Source organism: Pezoporus wallicus, unplaced genomic scaffold (assembly GCF_028554395.1).
Source record: "Pezoporus wallicus isolate ANWC-B61680 ecotype Strahan unplaced genomic scaffold, APGP_CSIRO_Pwel_v1 contig_5767, whole genome shotgun sequence".
Taxonomy (NCBI): Eukaryota; Metazoa; Chordata; class Aves; order Psittaciformes; family Psittacidae; genus Pezoporus; species Pezoporus wallicus.
Genome location: NW_026640599.1, coordinates 9229273 through 9247014, shown reverse-complemented (window position 1 = coordinate 9247014; position 17742 = coordinate 9229273). Strand labels below are relative to the sequence as shown.

At 43.1% G+C, this 17742-nt stretch overlaps 2 protein-coding genes and 1 long non-coding RNA gene across 8 annotated transcripts in view; 1 reads left to right on the top strand and 2 right to left on the bottom strand.

Moving 5' to 3' along the window:
* Nucleotides 1-3207: 3207 nt before the first annotated feature.
* Nucleotides 3208-7109, bottom strand: LOC130604768 (uncharacterized). Its single transcript, XR_008973519.1, has 3 exons — nucleotides 6980-7109; nucleotides 4920-5057; nucleotides 3208-3324 (listed from the first exon to the last, which is right to left on the bottom strand). It is a non-coding gene; the product is annotated as an uncharacterized LOC130604768 (long non-coding RNA).
* A 949-nt stretch (nucleotides 7110-8058) lies between these two features.
* Nucleotides 8059-10488, top strand: KLHL34 (kelch like family member 34). Its single transcript, XM_057419593.1, has 2 exons — nucleotides 8059-8157; nucleotides 8301-10488. Exons 1-2 carry the CDS (start codon nucleotides 8086-8088, stop codon nucleotides 10197-10199), a joined length of 1971 nt encoding a protein of 656 aa, XP_057275576.1. The 5' UTR covers nucleotides 8059-8085; the 3' UTR covers nucleotides 10200-10488.
* Nucleotides 10489-12064: 1576 nt separating this feature from the next.
* The window catches only part of CNKSR2 (connector enhancer of kinase suppressor of Ras 2), a 213027-nt gene continuing 207349 nt past the window's right edge, over nucleotides 12065-17742 (bottom strand). For all 6 annotated transcript variants that reach the window (XM_057419585.1, XM_057419587.1, XM_057419588.1 and 3 more), the window contains 2 exons: nucleotides 17323-17519; nucleotides 12065-13866 (listed from right to left, as the gene is read on the bottom strand). In XM_057419585.1, coding sequence (XP_057275568.1) covers nucleotides 13651-13866; nucleotides 17323-17519 — 413 coding nt within the window. In that variant the 3' untranslated portion in view covers nucleotides 12065-13650. The remainder of the gene's footprint in view (nucleotides 13867-17322; nucleotides 17520-17742) is intronic.

Sequence of the window (17742 nt, the reverse complement as noted above, 5' to 3'; positions counted from 1 at the left end):
TGTTATTACTTTTAATTTAAAGAAGTTGAAGCATGTACATTTGTTTTTAATCTCCTCTCCCTTTCAACAGTAGGATATCAAATTTACACTATTTAACTATATTTACACACATTTAAATATATTTCTCATGTAACTCCATCTCTCGTTAGCATCCTTCCCTTTGACATGACTGCCATCAGGATCAGAGGAGGTTCCTTGGACCTTGAATAGGGGAGAAGGATGAAACTGACTGCTTTTGTGTCTGTGAGGACTCTGGATTTTCTGGAAGGAGCGTGGCATCCTGCTGAATCATATTCCCCACCCTCACCCTGAAAGACTGCCATCTCTTTACTGCGGGAAGAGTTTTGCCAGTCCACCTGAGAGGGCATCTCTGGCTGACCCTCATACCTCAGGAGGACATGTGCTTTCCCCAGTGGCATTGCTTGGTACTTCAGCTATGGCTGTAGTGGTCCGTCCAAGTGTTGGTGACTTCTAATGTCAGTCAATTCTGCTGAAAGACATCTAGTGCCTTTGAGAGGTAGACTGCCTGGGAGACCAAGGGACAGATAAGTCTTTGCAGTATTTGAAAGGTGGTTTGCTATTAGGCATTTCAAACTCTATGTTTCCCCCAAAAGGTTTTCACAGATTTCAGGTCCACCTGCCCTATGGTTTTCTCTTCACTGGTCTACAGTTCTGATTCTTTGGTGTGACAGAACTAACACAGTAATGACTTTTCCTCTTCAGGAAAAATCCAAGGGCCCCCAAAAAATTCTGTTATCATATCAAGAAGATGATGCTGCAGTGTCATGCCAGGTGCATGCCAATGGGACTCAGAGCATGGGCTGTGTTTACTCCCTTGAGAGTCACTTATGTCAATCCTTAACATAGGCAGATGAAACCAAAATAAACTTGCTGAAGTAGATCCCAGTATCTCTACAGCCTTTCAAACCGGTTTAAGTAGACTATGTGGGTTGTTTTTGGTTTTTTTGGTTTTTTGTTTGGTTGGTTGGTTGGTTTTTTTGGCAGGCTAACCTTTGCACTTCTATGAGGAAGTCAATATTTGCATTGTTGCTGGCACAGAAACTCTAAGGATTAATAAAAATGAGCTTGTAGTACATTAGTTCTTGGACAGTGCTTTGGGGATGAGGGGTTTGGCTCACTGCTATCCAAGCTTATATGCCTGCCCAGTACACATCCAGCTCATACCAGGGGAAGACAAGCGATTACTGAAGCCATGGTCTGTTGGGACTCTGGCATGCAGAAGAAAAATTGACATGTGTAGTCCAGTTCCTGTAACTACCCTAGAAATTTCTTCCAGGAGTGGAATTTAGAGACTGTCTAGTGTGGAGGAGATATCTTTCTTCCTATTTGGTAAGCAGGGCCACCGCTACCTTGTACCACTATGGACAGTCTCTGAGCACAGCCTGACAAATTGCTAGTCATGCACCTTTCATGAAGATTAGGAGGGTAAATAAAACACATCCCATCAATGCCTTTGCCAGAGTCCAGCATGTCTTTATTCAGTCAGAAGTCGTTAAGACAAAAAGCCCTCCACAAAATTAGTGGTTTGCTATCCATCATCCATCCTTCAGCATGTGCAGTTCATTCCAGCAGCACTTCACCCGGAGTGAGGGCTGGGGTGCTCTCCCTTAGTGTTCTCTCCTACTCTCAAACCTCAGCGTTTGTGAGCACATGAAATTGGATTGGCAGGCGCAGACACAACTCCTTCAGTCCCAAAGGTAAGCCTGAGAGTTGCAGATCATGGAGGGACCAAGTCTGAGTCACTGGTTAACTTGCTGCTTCTGCTAACAATGGTGACTATGATGATATAGTGCACAGATTCTGGGAACACTTTTAGTGATCAGTGGACATCAGGCTCTCATTATCTCATAGACTAACAGTGCTAACAGCAGGTGATTACACCATAACCTTTACTTTGCAAAGCAACAGTCTGTATCTCACAGAGCAGTTGCTTGAATGTGAATTAGGGAATGGAAGAAGACGGAAGAGTTGAATCCTAACCAGCTGATGTGTAATTCAGGCTGGACGTGAGGAAGAACATTTTTACAGTGAGGGTGGTAAAATACTGGCACATGCTGCCCAGAGAGGTGATGGATGTGTCACCCCTGGAGACATTCAAGGCCAGGGTGGATGTGGTTCTGAGCAACCTGATCTAGTTGAAGATGTCCCGGCCCATGGCAGGGGGGTTGGACTAGATGACATTTGACAGTCTCATCCAACCCAAACTATTCTACGATTCTAAAAGCACCTTGATTTCAGAGAGACCTCTGCAGTCCACAGCTTTACTTCACCTGTACGGTATCCTAATAGAAGAAAATCTCATTTGTGTTTTCTCCTCTGTGGCCCCTGAGAACTGATTTTTGCTTAGATTTCTATCCCTGTAAAAGCATATCCTAGTTCTAATTGGAAGTGAATGCACTAAGAAACCAGCGCAACACGGGGACCCACCTCTCATTTCCTTATTTTCTCAGATGTGGTGTGGATCTCAGTTACATTGGTTTTATATTGGCTACATGCATCACTAGGACCACAGGAAACCCTGTCAGCGTGCTCTGGGCCACCTGTGGTGGGGGCGGAGCTGGGAGCTGCTGGGTGTATCCAACCACAGGCAAAAGGGAAAGACGCAGCTCTCCTTCCACTAGCGCTTCACACTGCCTGAGGCTGCAGCTTTTGCCAAAGCTGGTACATGTAATACCCAAGCAAATCAAGTTTGGGAACCTAGCTCAACCAGCCGCAAGGTCCTGGGGAGGCAGGAGTGTTTCACAGGAATCAGAAATGCTCATTTCATAGCAAGGGGGCCTCCATGTGTACAGAAGTGACCAGCGAGCAGAGCAGCTTCAGCTAGCAGTGTACATGTCCTCACTGTGCAAGGTCAACACAAAACATGGTCTCTGAGCAGCCCTGAGCTGGATACAGAGCAAAGGCACTCCAGGCAGGGGCTGCAGGTCCATCTCTGCCCCAGCTGCAGCCTGGGCAGCCCTGGCTTTCAGTGGGAAAAAAAGCAATGCCTCGATGCAGAGCACCTCTCCTGCCACCAGACCATTGCAAGAGCAGAAGCAGCCCTCTGCCCTCCTCTGCGAAGTGCTGTGAAGGCCATTAGTATATCTGCTCTGAAATGGACTCATTAAAATACAGATTCACCTTTGTTACTCTGCAGCTGCATGCCTGACTCATCCCACTGCAGCCGCTCTGAAATGGGAACCCAAGTTAAAAACTTTCCCAATTTGTTTTTTTATTCACCGTGGAAGCTCATGTCTAACACACTGAGAGGGCAATGGAAGCCATAACAACATTTGTCTTCATGGAAGGCGAATGGAAGGAAACCTGAAAAAAAGGGAGAGGAAACAAATGAGACACCAGCTGATTAAAAGACTCTTATTTCATGTTGCCTTCCACAGTCTGACACAGGATGCTTTCTTGCATCCCAGTACCCAGTGTTAGTGTAACCCATCTGGGGCATGGCATCCCCAGCCCAGGTGTGCATATGGTATTTCCACCTTGCTTCCTCTTTTTCCATATAACCACAGAAAACTGCCAAGCAGGTGTGGCTTTGCAGGCATGGCCTAACAGCAGGCTCTGGCTGGAATCCCTGCTTACACACCTGATCACGCTAAACCTCTTCTCCCCAGTGGCAGACAGAGGCTTTCGCTTAAAGTTTTTCTTGCCAGCATCGTCCCTGGACACAGACCCCTCCTAGGTGGCACATGGAGGGATGTGGTGCACCCAGGCTTGCAGACTTCTCTGATGGGCCAGGGGATGCTCTGGTCTGCACTTACTTCCTCTCCCCAACTGTTGTGGGGGAGAGTGCCCATGGGGACTTCCAGCTCCTTCACACCCAGACAGTGCTTAAGACCACATGTGTCCCCAGCCTCTTCCTGCCAAAATGGAAACCTCATGGCCTAAGCCCACCTCATCCAAGCTGGTAACTTTCTCGTTTGCTTTTATACACAGACGTGATTGCACCAGACATTGCTTTTAGCTGCAAGAAAATGTCTTCTTCTTACTGTTATGTTCTTAAAGACTGCCTTCCCAGGCTAAACATCCTTTGCTTTAAATAGATGGGGTGACCCATATGCTATTGTGAATGATTATTCAAGGGTGAAGTACAGACTCTATTCCAATGATTTTTTAAAAGACAACCTAAATCAATAAGATCTTTCCTGTAAGTTTCTAGATATATATCTAGATATGTATGCTACATCATCCCTATTGCTTTCATCATTTGGCTCACTTCTGCTATATTTGTTCATGCGGTACATTACCAAGCATCTGAAGCATTTGCTCTTTTGTCCTCTAGACTGCACTGATTTCTTCTGGAACAAAGTGTAGCTTAGAAATTCTCCACTGTGGATTTTTGTAATGAATATTCCACAGTAAGCCACTTGTTACTAATGAGCCTAATTTTACTTGTACAGCTCTTTTTATAACCTTTACTCTTAAAAAAATAATTGGGAAAATTTACAATGATAATTGAAGTGTTTATTAACTGATGGTCTACTTGCAAGATTAAACTGAACATGGCATTGAAATTCAGACCATTTTTCAGCTTTGTACAGGAAAAAAAAAATGCTGCAAGCATGGAAGCCAGTATTTTCCACAGCACACCTCTTAATATTCTTTTTTATTGCAGACTGCCTACTATAGTATAGCAATGTTTTCAACAGGAGTATATTAAAAGCCTAAAATCTAAATATAATTTAAAGTCTAAATGGAGCACGATTAAAAATGCATTATCTATTCCCAGCAAATCAATATCACTGAAACACTAATGTTTCCCTAATTTTAAGCACCAACTAGTGAGTCAAACATTAGATCTGATCTTCCAAATTATGGCTGAGAAATATAAGATCGTGGCTTGACTGAATCCCACCTAGTGCTCTGTCTCTTCCTAAGATTTGTACTGTTAGCTGTTTATTCACTGTCTGCTCTCTTGCTAATGGACTTTAACTATTCCTCCAAAGGTGCCAAAGACCTGAGATGCTGCCTGGAGATAATTTGTCTGTCAACAAAGGAAGGTGCTGGCTGAGTAGGCTCCTTAGTTAGACACTGCTAAATGTCTAAAAGCAGAGCAGGGAGAAACCTCATTTTGATAATGATAACCTTTGTTTTGTCACTCCAGAGCAAGGGACTGAGAGGAGGTGGCTTTTATCCAATCATCAGTGAAAGGAAAAAAATCTCTGGGCAAATAAACAGCTTTATAAAGATCATAATTCTTACTAGTTCTATTAGCTGGCTTGCCACAAAGATGAAGTAGGTCTGAGAGGGAATTGCACAGCAAACCTGCATGCAATTATACAACCTGCTTATCCAGCACAGGTATTAAATTAGTTTAGTTAAATCAGTGCTGGCTCCTGTGGCAACACACTGGAGTCGGCTGGCAACTGCCCTGCGTAAACTATGCCACATATACGGAAGTCATTCGGAGAGCAAGTGGTGCACGACCAGCTTGGTTAACATGGCATCACTGGGCATAGACATGGATGTTCAGACTGTGCCTCATTTGGCCTCATTTCAGTGCTTGCAGACGATGCTGTGATGGTACTTTATGCATGCCAGCAAGATTGGTGGGAGCCTGGGCAGTGTCTGGCCTGGCCTTGCTCAGGGTCTTGGAGTGCATCACTTGACTGGGGAAGTGTGTTTTGGCTTCTGCTGGCAATACTCACTGTTGCCCATGCCAGATCTCTGACCCCTTTCTGGTGCATCTGGATCCAAGGAAAGTAGGATTTAATTACGTGTCCTCAGTCCCAGCTTCTGTGGCTTACCAGGCGTACAAAAGGCACTTTACCAGTGCTGGGGGGCTCTTGGCCATGGCTCAATAGCAGAAGACCAGTCCAGTTTCTGTGCATTTGGTGGGCATCATGTGCAAGGGTTTCTCCCAGTGGTGGGTTCCCAGATGCCTGCCCAGCCAGTGTCTAACCTCTGCTGTGCTCTGAATTGGGGATCTACATCTGCCTGGGAGTCCACCCAGTGAGGGAGGCTGAGGACTTGACCAGGACTACAGACAGGTCTCTGCTGTTGGATTATTGGGTTTCCAACAGTCCTCTTCAATCATCAGTTCCTGGCTGTGTCACCTCCCAGCCCTCGCCTCAGAGCAATTGCGGCTGCGCAGGTGAAGGGCTGATGGAGGACAAGGACTGTTGCCTAAAAAGACATGATGCTAGGACTTGCTTATGCCAGAACTGCTGCAGAAGCTCTCCTCAAACTTAGTCCTGTGCTGAAGGCACAGCCTGTGCGCACCCCTGCACTCACTGCTCAGCCCCCCGGTGAAAGTGTGAAGGCACAGTACTGGCTTGCTGTTTTGAAACCATGGAGGTTTATCTGCACCTCTAGTTATTGAAATCTGGTACCTTATGGGGTTAAACTGGAGAAAGCAGTATCTTTAAGAGTGGAAGAATAGTGGGAGCTTTAAGGCCTGGTACCTCATCACCAACACACATCACTGCTAAGTGGTGACAGACATACCTGTGTCTGTTTTGGCCAAAGCAGGAAAAGCATCAAACCAGAAGCTTGGACTCAACTGCACAGCTTTGCTAACAATACCTGAAATACTTTAGAGTTGTCCCAACTTGGACATAGGCAAAGCCACTGGAAAAGAGAAACAAGACATTCCTTTTCTACTTCATCCCCACTGCCCATACTGTCATTTTGCTAGCAAGGGGGAAGATTTTTTTAACAAGATCCTGATTTATAGTTTATAATGTCATGACCAAAAGTGGATTCAAGCAGTAAATCAATTTTTAGAGCTATTCGGCAAAAAAAGCAGTGGTTTTTGAGTCCTTCACAAACAGAGCGGAGGTATCAGTCTGTAGGTATCAGTCTGCTTAGCAAGACAGTTTAAGCTCATTAGAAGAGTCACACAGCATGCATGCTCCACATCAGTACCCAGTCAGCTCCCAGACAGTCCTTGATTACAGGGGTAAGCCAGAATTTCTTGACATCATATGAATAAATATAAGCAAATGCAGGAAAAAGTCTTTACCTTGGGCTTGAGCAAAAGTTGACATCTTTGAGTTCTGCAGGATCGTCCTCTGCACCCAAGTCTGCAGGGTCATTGTCCAGTGTTTATCGACACTGTCAAGATTTGCAGGTCCTGAGTGTATGTGACTTGGAAAGAAAGGTGTCAGGAGGACATTCCTGAACACCTCCACCCAGAGTTACACAGAGAAAAATACAGAAAAACAAAAGCAAGCTTTAAGAGGTCAAAATGCGTAGCCTGCCCAAAGCTACTATTCCTGGTAGAAATTAGACGCTGAAGGGCCTGGGTGAAAATCAGGGGTAATCCCTGTACACGTTTCTAATGAGCCATACTGAAAATGAGGAAGCTGAGAGAGTCAGCTCCTGCCTGTCCCTGGGGGCTCCAGGTTTATTCCCAGCTGGTAACCGAGAGCACAGTTATGCAAAGCCTCCTCTATAAACAGGGTCTGGTTTATTATGGCTGAACTGGGAGAGTCTATTTTTGTCACTGCTTTGTGTGAATGTGTTACCCTTGTGATTTCCAGCCAGATCATTCCATGTCAGCTGCTCTGGCCGTGGCTGCTGGTGGAAGCTCCTCTGCCCGCCCAGTCCCTGGCCCCTCTGCTCGCCTGCCTGGGTTTGGCTCCTGGGCAAAGGGGATGAGGGGATGTGCCTGTGGCTATTCTGGTAGCTGTGAGTTATGGCGGTGTCATGTGAAGCAAAGAGCTGAGAAATGCATGTCAAATCAAACCAGTGACTAATCATGATATTTTGGTTGTCTTAGTGCCTGCCAGTCAAAGATTTATGGGTTCAGAAAATCTTCACGTAGTAATCCTTGGGTGCTGATTTGATCTTCAGCTCGGGCTTCCTGAGAGAGTGTGAAAAGAGGACGATAAGGGCACTGATGTCCCGGGGTGGAGAGGTCTAAACTCATTCGAGTTTGAAATACGAACAGGAGACGAGAAAAGCCAGCACTCCCTTCTTACCCGTGTCTGCTCAGAGCCATGCACTGCGAGCCAGAGAGGATCTATTCAATGCGCCTGCAGAGCAAGAAGGGTCGAGGGCGACGGCTGAGCAGACACAAACTATCATTTGTTGGGATTGTCATCTAGCTCCCTCATCTGTCACCTGATGGCCAGCCAAGCAAGTGCTCCGCACAACCGTGGACCCTTCATCCTTGCACAAGTGACAGAGGCAAGAAAAGTAAGGATCCTACAGCTGTTACAACATTCAGCTGTTTTTTCTATAAAGGAATGCCTTGAATTCACTACCAATCTACTAACTGTCCCCCCTCTGCCAGGCAAGAGACTGATTTGTTTTTTTTTTGTTGGGCTTTTCTCTAACAGCTGGAGGTCTGCTGGGCACTCAAGCAATGGCTAGTGAACAGGGCAGCTATTTCACTGTCTAATTGCATTTTTACTTTAATAACTTCAGGGGAAAGTGCTGCATTGCCTACCATGAGTTACTTCCTGTCCTACTGTAAAGCGCACTGCACCACCGTACTCGCTCAGTATCAGACCCTGAGATCAGAGGGCTTTCTGTGTGATATTTTGCTGAAAGTGAAGGAAAATGAATTTCCTGCACACAAATCCTTGTTGGCATGCTCCAGCGACTATTTCCGAGCTATGTTCAAAAGTTACACCCAAGAGTCTAAGGCCAGTGTAATTCACCTGCAAGTTGTCTCACCCACTGGTCTCCAGCATGTCCTGGATTTCATTTACACTTCCTTGTTGCCCCTTTCCTTTGAAAGCCTGGAGGATACCTTGGAAGCTGCAAGCTACTTGCAAGTGACTGACGCTATTGGCTTGTGCAATCAATACTTAGTTAACAACCTTGCCTTGGAAAACTGCTGCTTCTCTGCCAATGTGGCCAGGAAGTTCTACTTGCCAGATGCCTTAGAAGCAACAGAAAAATATATTGTCAAAAATCTCTGGAAACTGCTGGACTTGGATTTGCCAGGACTGCTCGAACTGAACTTCAGGTCTTTGCTAGCAGTGGTTCAATCACCAGATCTCCCCATAGTGAAAGAAACCTGCTTGTTGAATCTTGTGCTGCTCTGGCTGAAGCAGGATAAATCCAGGCTGGTTCACACAAGCAGCCTTTTAGAGCACATAAGATACGGTCTCATCCCAGTGGAAGAGCTGAGAAAAGCCTACAGACAGTCGGAAGTACCCCTCTCATCAAGTATTAAGTGCTTGATCATTAAAGGAATAAATTACCATACATCTGTTTACAAACAGCCTGTCCTGCAGGATAAGTCCACCACACTAAGGAATGAGAAAACTCGCATCATTCTGCTGGGGGGAGGAACAGCAAGTGGGGGGCTTGTCACAGATGTGGTGGCCTTCGACGTTTACAATCACAAATGGCGAGCTCTCACAAAGGTGCAGGACAGGGTGCAGAACCACAGTGTATGCGTGGTGGGGAACTTCCTCTATGTCTTGGGTGGGGAAATAGAAAATGGTGCTCCAGGTGACACTAAAACCGAAAAGAACCTATTGGTTACAAACAAGGTCTACCGTTATGACCCGAGATTTAACGCATGGACCCAAATCACAGGCATGCTGGAGAAGAGATGCCAGTTTTCTTGCTGTGTCTTGGGCAAGGATATCTTTGCTATTGGTGGAAGGGGTGGGGATGGGTCACTGCATTCATCTGTGGAAGTCTACAACATCAGCAGGGACAGATGGACAAAGGCCAGGGAATTGCCATGTAAGATGCATGGCCATGCCAGTGCCATTTGCAAGAATACTATATACATCTCTGGCGGCAAGTACTCAGATCCAGCCAGCACAAGCAAGGATGTATATTCTCTGAGCTCATTTGAAGGGCAGTGGGTGAAACAAGCACCCATGAGCATTGCTCGATTTGGGCATCAGATGGCAACAATCAGAGAAGCCATATTCACCTTTTTAGGATTATATGAACCATTCTCTGAAATAGAAAGATACGATCCTGATCAAAACCAATGGACTCGGTTAAGACCACTTATCTATGATCGATTTTGCTATGGTCTGGCAGTGGTAGAGGAAACAGCTCTTCTTATTGGGGGAAAGAAATGGCAGAACTCACAGGAAGTCCCCACGCAAGATGTGGTCGGTTATGACATTGACAATGATGGCTGGGAAGAGATCTGCAAAGCTCCCTCGCCTTGGTGTGGGCTGCAGTGCGCGGTGCTGCAACTCTCCGAACTGGCCGATGAGCAGGAGACTGACAGCCAGCAGAAGAGGCGGCTGAACTGCTGAGCTCACACACTGAGGAAGAACCATCTCAGGGGACAAGTATCAGGGTGGTGCTGAGGAAGAAGAAGAAAACTGCAATGGCACTGAATGTGTCAGAGTCAAAGCTTTTCCTTAATAAGCCAAACACCTGGTGGAAACATGCAAGGAAGTCTGGCTCCAGCATGGGAAAAGGTGCTGGAATTACAGAGTTGGAAGCCTATCTCATTAAGGAAGGATGTAGCAAGTGGCACATTTTGAGGCAATGTGCAAGAATCGTAATCCTTGACTTTTGAAGAATAATACCTAGATAGCAATTAATTTTTCAAGTCCGATATTTCAAAGGTTAAAAAAATATAATCCATCTTTTCTGTTTTCTTAATCAGAGGTAATTTTCCTAGCTGGTAAGTGCCATTGAATTCTTATACTATGGCTAAGCAAAATAAAAGTGAACTGTATAAAGACTAGAAAATTGATGCCTATGAGAACTAATAACATATGCTGCCAAGGAAAAGGTATTATTCGATATGCTACATACAAGGAAAGAACATCTTAGCTAACCAGCATGAAATTACTGGACAGAAAGCATGGATTTTTTTGATATATGGACTCAAGTTATGGCCATGAGTTGAAACAGTGATTGTTTAGCAGAAGTCATTTCTCCCTGAGCAGCTTTTGTTGCATTATGCCCTTCAGATGCTTATTTTGTGTCATTTTAAAGACCAGCACAGCACATTTCTTTTGTACCAAAACCTTGTGTTAGTTTAGATGGCCAGAGCTGAAGTGGTATACTTATTATTAGCCTTGTTACAGGAGTTGCTGTAACTAATCCCTTGAAACTTACCTCAGTAGCACATGCTGCTTTATCATACCTGCTCATAAGGGTAAAATGGATCATAGCTGCTGAATGATCTGCGAGAATCTTGCAGTCAGAAAAGGTTTACTTTCATCAAAGAGGATGAAGGTGAGAGAGGTAACTGAATGTTGTCAGAAGTCTTTATTCAGTGTCTGCCTACATATGAAACAGCAAGCCTTACTTTTTGGCCATGCTGGACAAGTTTGAAGGCACAGATTATGAGGGTACTTTAAACACTGTGTATCTGTGAAATGCAGGTAAAATGGCCAGATGCTGCAGAATCACTTTGGTATGAAGTAAATTGAATCCTGAGTCACAAGTGTTCATTTAAAAGCTAAATTTATTGTACTTCATTTTACAGTGTTCCCTTTCTAGGCTGAGAGTTAATACAATAAAAATATATATAGAAGAACATTTAATAGTCTTAAAAGAAGGCAGCACAATGGAGAGGACACATGTTCTTTGTCACTAGACTAGCTTAAAAAACTGTAATGTTTAATTTTCACCTTTAAAGCAATCAAGCTGACTTTACTAATGTAAAGTGCAGGCAGAATAGCTGTTGCATAGCAACAGATCTAAGTCTTCTGAGCTGCCTTGGTTTTGACAAGGAATCAACTACACAATGTGCATATACATCCATCAGATATAAAGAGGTTTTTTATATGAATATATTTACTTTTGGTCCAGTAAAACAATAGCAAGAGAATCTAAATGCTTGGAACAATAGCACAATCCATTTCAAGTCAAGCATTTTTAAAGAGAAATTTACAAAAAACCTCACAAATTTAATATACAAGTCAGTACCCATGCAGTAAATAAATGTTCAGTTTATACAAACAATAGTCTTCTAATGGTACAAATATTACACCGGATCCAGAATTCTATACAAACATTAATACATGATTTGTCATCCATATTGACTTGAATACAGGATTACTGAAAATGGGCTACAGAAAGGCCACTCTTCTGTACAATTGTGCAAAATCTGCAAAACATTTGCAATCCAAATGCAATAAAAAAAAAAAAAAGAGAGGGAGAAAAGGAGAGAAAGGGGAGAATGAAGGAAAATGAGGGAGAGAAAGAGGAATAAAAAAAAAAGAAAGAAGGAGAGAGAAGGTAAATCTATCCATTCTTTCCTTCAACCCTTCATGGATGCCAGGAAACATCAGAGCTCATAAACTTTAAAGTACATTCACTAAGCTGTACAGGCAATAGTCTAAAGTTGGTTAAGAGTACAGCTTGCTGTAAAGAGTATAAAGGAGGCTTTCCCCTTTCACATGAGCATTATTAAATCATTGTGAGTTCTAATTTATGCAGCAAAATACTGAAAAGCAGCAGAAATATTTTGTCATGCTCTGATGACTTTTGAAAAACAAGCCCATAAAAAGTAAATACGTGATTTAAGATTTCCCTCCCACTTTCCTATTCCAGGCCTGTGCCTGGCTCTAAGGAGCTATTTCTACTCATATTCACTGGGTTGTCTCCAGCACATCTTGCATCTCATAGAAGTTTAAAACATTTTAATTGGCTTGTGAACTCATCAGAACCCAGAGGCATCACTTTCCCTTCAAAAGGAAACCAGAGGCTTTTTTACTCCTCACTTTTTCAGGTTCTCTGCTCAGCTCTGCTCCCATCACATATTTTCCCTTCATACAATACAGCCAAATTTCACAGCTCAGAAAACACATAGGAGACTGCATGAAAAATCGTATTCACTCCATTTCTATTGTGGGAATTTTCAAAGCCTCTCAGATTTGTAGCACTTCGTTGGGAACCTTTTTCACTGCTGCTTTTCTGGGCAAGAGAAATGCAGCTATCAAGGATGTTCAAAGTCTACTTATTCTCTTTTGAAAAATCTACACATTATACTGATACCTTCAGTACAAAAGCAGCATAAATGACAGTAACATGACTAATTTTTAAAAAAATCAACCAAATGTGGTTAAGAGACAACTAACACATAATTTGGTCTTCATTAGCATATAAACCAGCATCTCTTTGCCCTGATAGTAAATCTTAGCGGCAGGCTTTACAAAAGCACAAGGAAATAAGACCTAACATTTTGATACTTAAATTCCCTTCAATAATTTCTGTCTGCTGATTTTCACCCTTTTGTGTGTTTGACAAAACTGAAACACAAGCGCTGCATTACATTTTTTCCCTGTTACTTAAGAAAACTCCTAGAGTTTCTCATTAAATATAAAAATTAGTTTTCTTCCACCACCAAAATAGTACCTGCACTCCAAAAATGCAATGCAATACTGGAATTATATAATATAAAATATCATTGTAAAAGTAACCTTCGATAACAAAACCCTAGCTTGTGGAACTTCCTGCATGAAGGCCACAATCTTCCAAAAATGCTTTTAAATACTTTTCTTTAATAGCTAAAGATTATTTTTGTTATTTCACAGAAGGTAAACACAAGCAGAGCATTGGTAGCATATAAAATATACAAATCCTCATTAAAGATGTGGTACTGTTGACCATTGAAGGTTTACTTTACACAGCTGAGTAACATTAAAATATAATTTACTAGAACTCCCACATATTGATATAAAACCTACTTTACGCACTTAAGTAAAGGGCTGGAGTGTAGCAAATGGGCAAAAAGAGAGACCTTTATACATGCGTTTCAATGTAAGAGTAAGTGTGCGCTAAGGAAGCTATAAGTGCATCAACCTCAGATGAGCCATTAACAGAGTCCCTCGGGGTGCTGCTTTGATAGATGTCCGTGAAGAGATCAAGGTACATTTGTTTCCATTCTTGAAAGTCTCTAGATGTCAAAGCTGGATTATCCAAAACTTTATCTATAATAGCTACTTCTCCTTCTCTGGCCTGCAAGAGAAAAAGAATAAGCAGAGTCAATGTGAGTGGCTGGTCAGTCTCATGGGTGGAAGGAGAGAATGGTGGGAGCAAACTCAAGCCACGGAGTCCCTAAAAGCAGGGAGATTATCTGACTGCTCTATAATGGCTCACAAAGAGAAGCCCTTCCTTCAGTGTGTCACACATCACCCTGCATGGCTAGGGCTTCTGTTGCCTTGTCCAGAATCCTCAGAAACATTCCTATTCCCCTTCCTCACCCCTTGTTCAGCTCAAGAAAAAGCAAGCCTTGTACTGTTTACTATTAGCTGCTTGCATTTCTCAGGATGGGTTTCACACAAAGAAGTGTCATCTGTTTACAATTCTTGATCAGCAAAAGAAGTACTCTGTGGGATGCAGACACATGGACTCTTGCCTGCCAGCAGAGCTACATCTTTTTTACTGGGCTTGTCATGGGGACATCTGAGGGTTACATTGCAAAGGCTTGTGCAAGGACCTCCAAGTTAATGATAAAACATCTTCATTAGAGATCCAGTGTATGTGATGGGCTGGCTGGCTGCAATCTTCTCCTCCCACTGTAGTGGCAAAGAGAAGGCAGAAAAGGATAAAATCTAATGTAGCTGCTGGTATCTCCTTAACCATCATCGAAGCAGGGGATGTGACTCTATCATAATCACTGGCCAGTGATTAGTTTATCAAGAGACAACAGGCAGCCAGTACAGATCAGATTAAGCCTCAGATATACTCATAGACACTTGTGGTTGTTGCAAGCAATGAAAGTTGGATGCAACAGACATAAGCCCTGGAAAGATAACATACAGGTTTCCAGTACTACTCCTCTGCATGGGAATGGTATGGTTGCCATCAATCTCCACTCTATCCTCTCTTCCAGACAGGTTTCACACTCCTCATTGCTAACTCACATTTTCCATGTCCATACTATAAGTACGTTAAATCTTTCTGGAAGAATGTTAAAGAGAAATATTAAACTGTCTCAGCCTATGCTGATGGGAGACAATGAGAAGGGTGAGAGATGTCACCCATAAGCAGTAGGTTGAGAGGTATTTTTCATGCTTTGCAAACAGTAGTAAATTAATGATATCCACTAGAATATTAATTTCCAGAAACAGAGGTGCAAGCTGAGAATGACCAGTGGGAATTGAACTATGGGGACTCCCAATTACCATATCTCTGCTTGAACTACCATAACATGCTTCTTGCAGATTGTGGCTAGTATCCACATCTCTGCACTACCAGCCCATACTTGCCGGTAGAAGAATGGTCACAGGAAGAGAGCAGAGGGTCATTTGTTAAGCACTTTGATAATGGGACAGAGAGCCTATGGATAACAAAAGCTAGAAGCATTTTGGAGGGCTGTCTCAGGCTACTATTAATGTGATAAAACTCCAGGAAAGTTCAGAACACCAACTCCAACAGGCCAGTGCAATTGGCTGCATTCACAAAGGAGAAATCAAAAGCACTGATAAAAAGAGAGAGTAACTGATTAGGTAACAGCAGTAGCTATGGGTACAGATGACTACCAGTAGTATGGTCCAAACAAGAATGGTGACAGGTTTAGAAAATACCGCTCATGGACAGAGAATGAACAAATTGTCTTTTCTTGGTCTAAAAGAAAGAAGTCCCAAGCATGAGAACAGGCATCTGATGGGTCAAGAGGTTGTGCTGGCTTTGGAATTCCCTGTGGGAAAGCAATTCCATTTGTAGGAAGCTACTGGCATAATGTAGCTCAGTTAATCAATAAATGCTAACTAGGAAGACAGGCGTGGCAGCAAGCTGCTGATACTGAACCACAGTTTTGGTGTGAGTAATCCCGCCATGTACAAAAGCACAGATACAGTGTGAACCTCCTGCCACCCTGACATGTCTGAGTACTTTGATTTTGTTTCAGTTTCACATGCTTGTAGAAATGTCGTGGTTTAAGCCCAGCCGGCAATCCAGAACCAGGCAGCTGTTAGCCCACTCCACCCCTTCCTCCCTCCCCTGCTCCCGGAGGGATGGGGGGGAGAATCAAAAGAATGTAACTCCCATGGGCTGAGATAAGAACAGTCCAGTAACTTAGGTATAACACAAATCACTGCTGCTACCACCAATAATAATAAAGATAGGGGAAATAATAAAGGAAGAGAATGCAACTGCTCACCACCCACCGACCAATACGCAGCCCAACCCAAGCAGTGATCTAGCCCTTCCAGGTAACTGCCCCCAGTTCCACATCCTGGACATGACATGCTGTGGTACGGAATACCTCTTTGGCTAGTTCAGGTCAGGTGTCCTGTCTCTGCTTCTTCCCAGCTTCCCCTCCTCCCTGGCAGAGCATGAGGCTCACAAAGTCCTTGGTCAGACTAAACATCAATGAGCAACAACTAAAAACAGTTATCAGTGTTATCAGTGCTGCTCCCAGGCTGAAAGTCAAAAACACAGCACTGCACCAGCTACTAAAAAGGAGAAAAATGACTGCTACTGCTGAACCCAGGACAAGAAGTCATGTGGTAAGGCTGTGTATCTTGAGTTTTCTGCCAACCCCCAATCCTGTAAAGACTCACTCACCCACATGTAGCATTTGCCTTCAATGAGAGGATACAGTGCAGAAAGTTAAGCATGTGTAAGGTTTTTTTCAGGATGGGAGCCCCACAGCATGAAAATAATATTGCTCAAATGCTTCTCTAGGTGATGGAGAACTGAATTAATTAATGTTGATAAAGCTCACTCTGATGAAAGTTGTTACAAAATCCACTGTCCAATTATCTAGTGTCTTAAAATGTGGTAATTTAATATAGTTAACAGGGTCCCTGGGGAAATCCAGCATATTGTTTGCTGAAATCTCTATCAGGACAGAATTGAAATTGCTGTAACAAACAAAAAAAGGCTGACAGGGAGGCTAAATGAGCTGTGGTACATTTAGAATAACCATAAAAATCCTAAAATCTGTCATCACCATTATCTATTTATTTAATCAATCCTACTAATTAAATACAATGATCCTATCACCTCACACAGAAAGCAAGCTCACAGTTTCCTCCTGGATAATCTCAGCAATCAGAAATTAATCAAGTGTTGCAAAAGGTACTGCTCCCTTCTGAAAGGCTGCCTTTGCTTAACTTTAGACTGAGGCAATTACGGAATGAATGGGTTCGGGTAAATGAAAATGTTCAGAGACAAAAAACGGATTAAGGTTTCCTCCCATAATTTGGTTTCAAATTCTGTTAAACTGTCTAGAGGAAGAGCAGCTGCTGAGATTTTATCTGCCCAGAAAAAAAAAACTGATCCCACTCACTCTGACTGCTCTCCCAAGGCACATTTTTCTCTGCTAAGTGACCAGCTCTTTCCCATGTCTTCCTTGTTCTGCACACTAGGTTCAGCCTGGACTACAGCTGCGCACAATTAATCTCCAAATACAATGTGGTCTGATCCAACCCTGGGGCAGGATTTTTCCTTCCTCTTTTATCTCACCTTTAAAGTGCTTTTCAGAATTCGCAGCTGGTGCAGTTTTTCATTGACTACTGGATCGCTACATCTTTTTATAAAAGATTTCTTATACTCCAGCTTAGTGGAAATCCGGTGTTCTCCTAAAGGAGACAGGCTGGCCTGCTCCAAGGCTCTGTATAAATCTTGCAAGGAATCTGCTGTTTTTTCCTTTATAGTCTCAACTGTAATGAGAAAAAGAAGAAAAAATAAAAGGAAAAAATAGAGAAAAATCATTAATGTGATTAAATAAGATCTATCAAAAAAACCTCTGCAAAATGTTTAACAGGTTTAACTAGACCATAAGGAAGACATTTCACAACCTAAGTTGCAGAAAAAAGTGCTGTGATTGTAACTCCTCCTCTTGTTATTGCCTTCAGAAGAAAGGGAGAAAAAAACATTCAAGAA

Coding starts and splice junctions, on each gene's coding strand:
- KLHL34 (XM_057419593.1), top strand. CDS start 8,086: ATGGCCAGCCAAGCAAGTGCTCCGCACAACCGTGGACCCTTCATCCTT. Junction 8,158..8,300: donor AAGTGACAGAGGCAAGAAAA/GTAAGGATCCTA, acceptor TTTCTCTAACAG/CTGGAGGTCTGCTGGGCACT.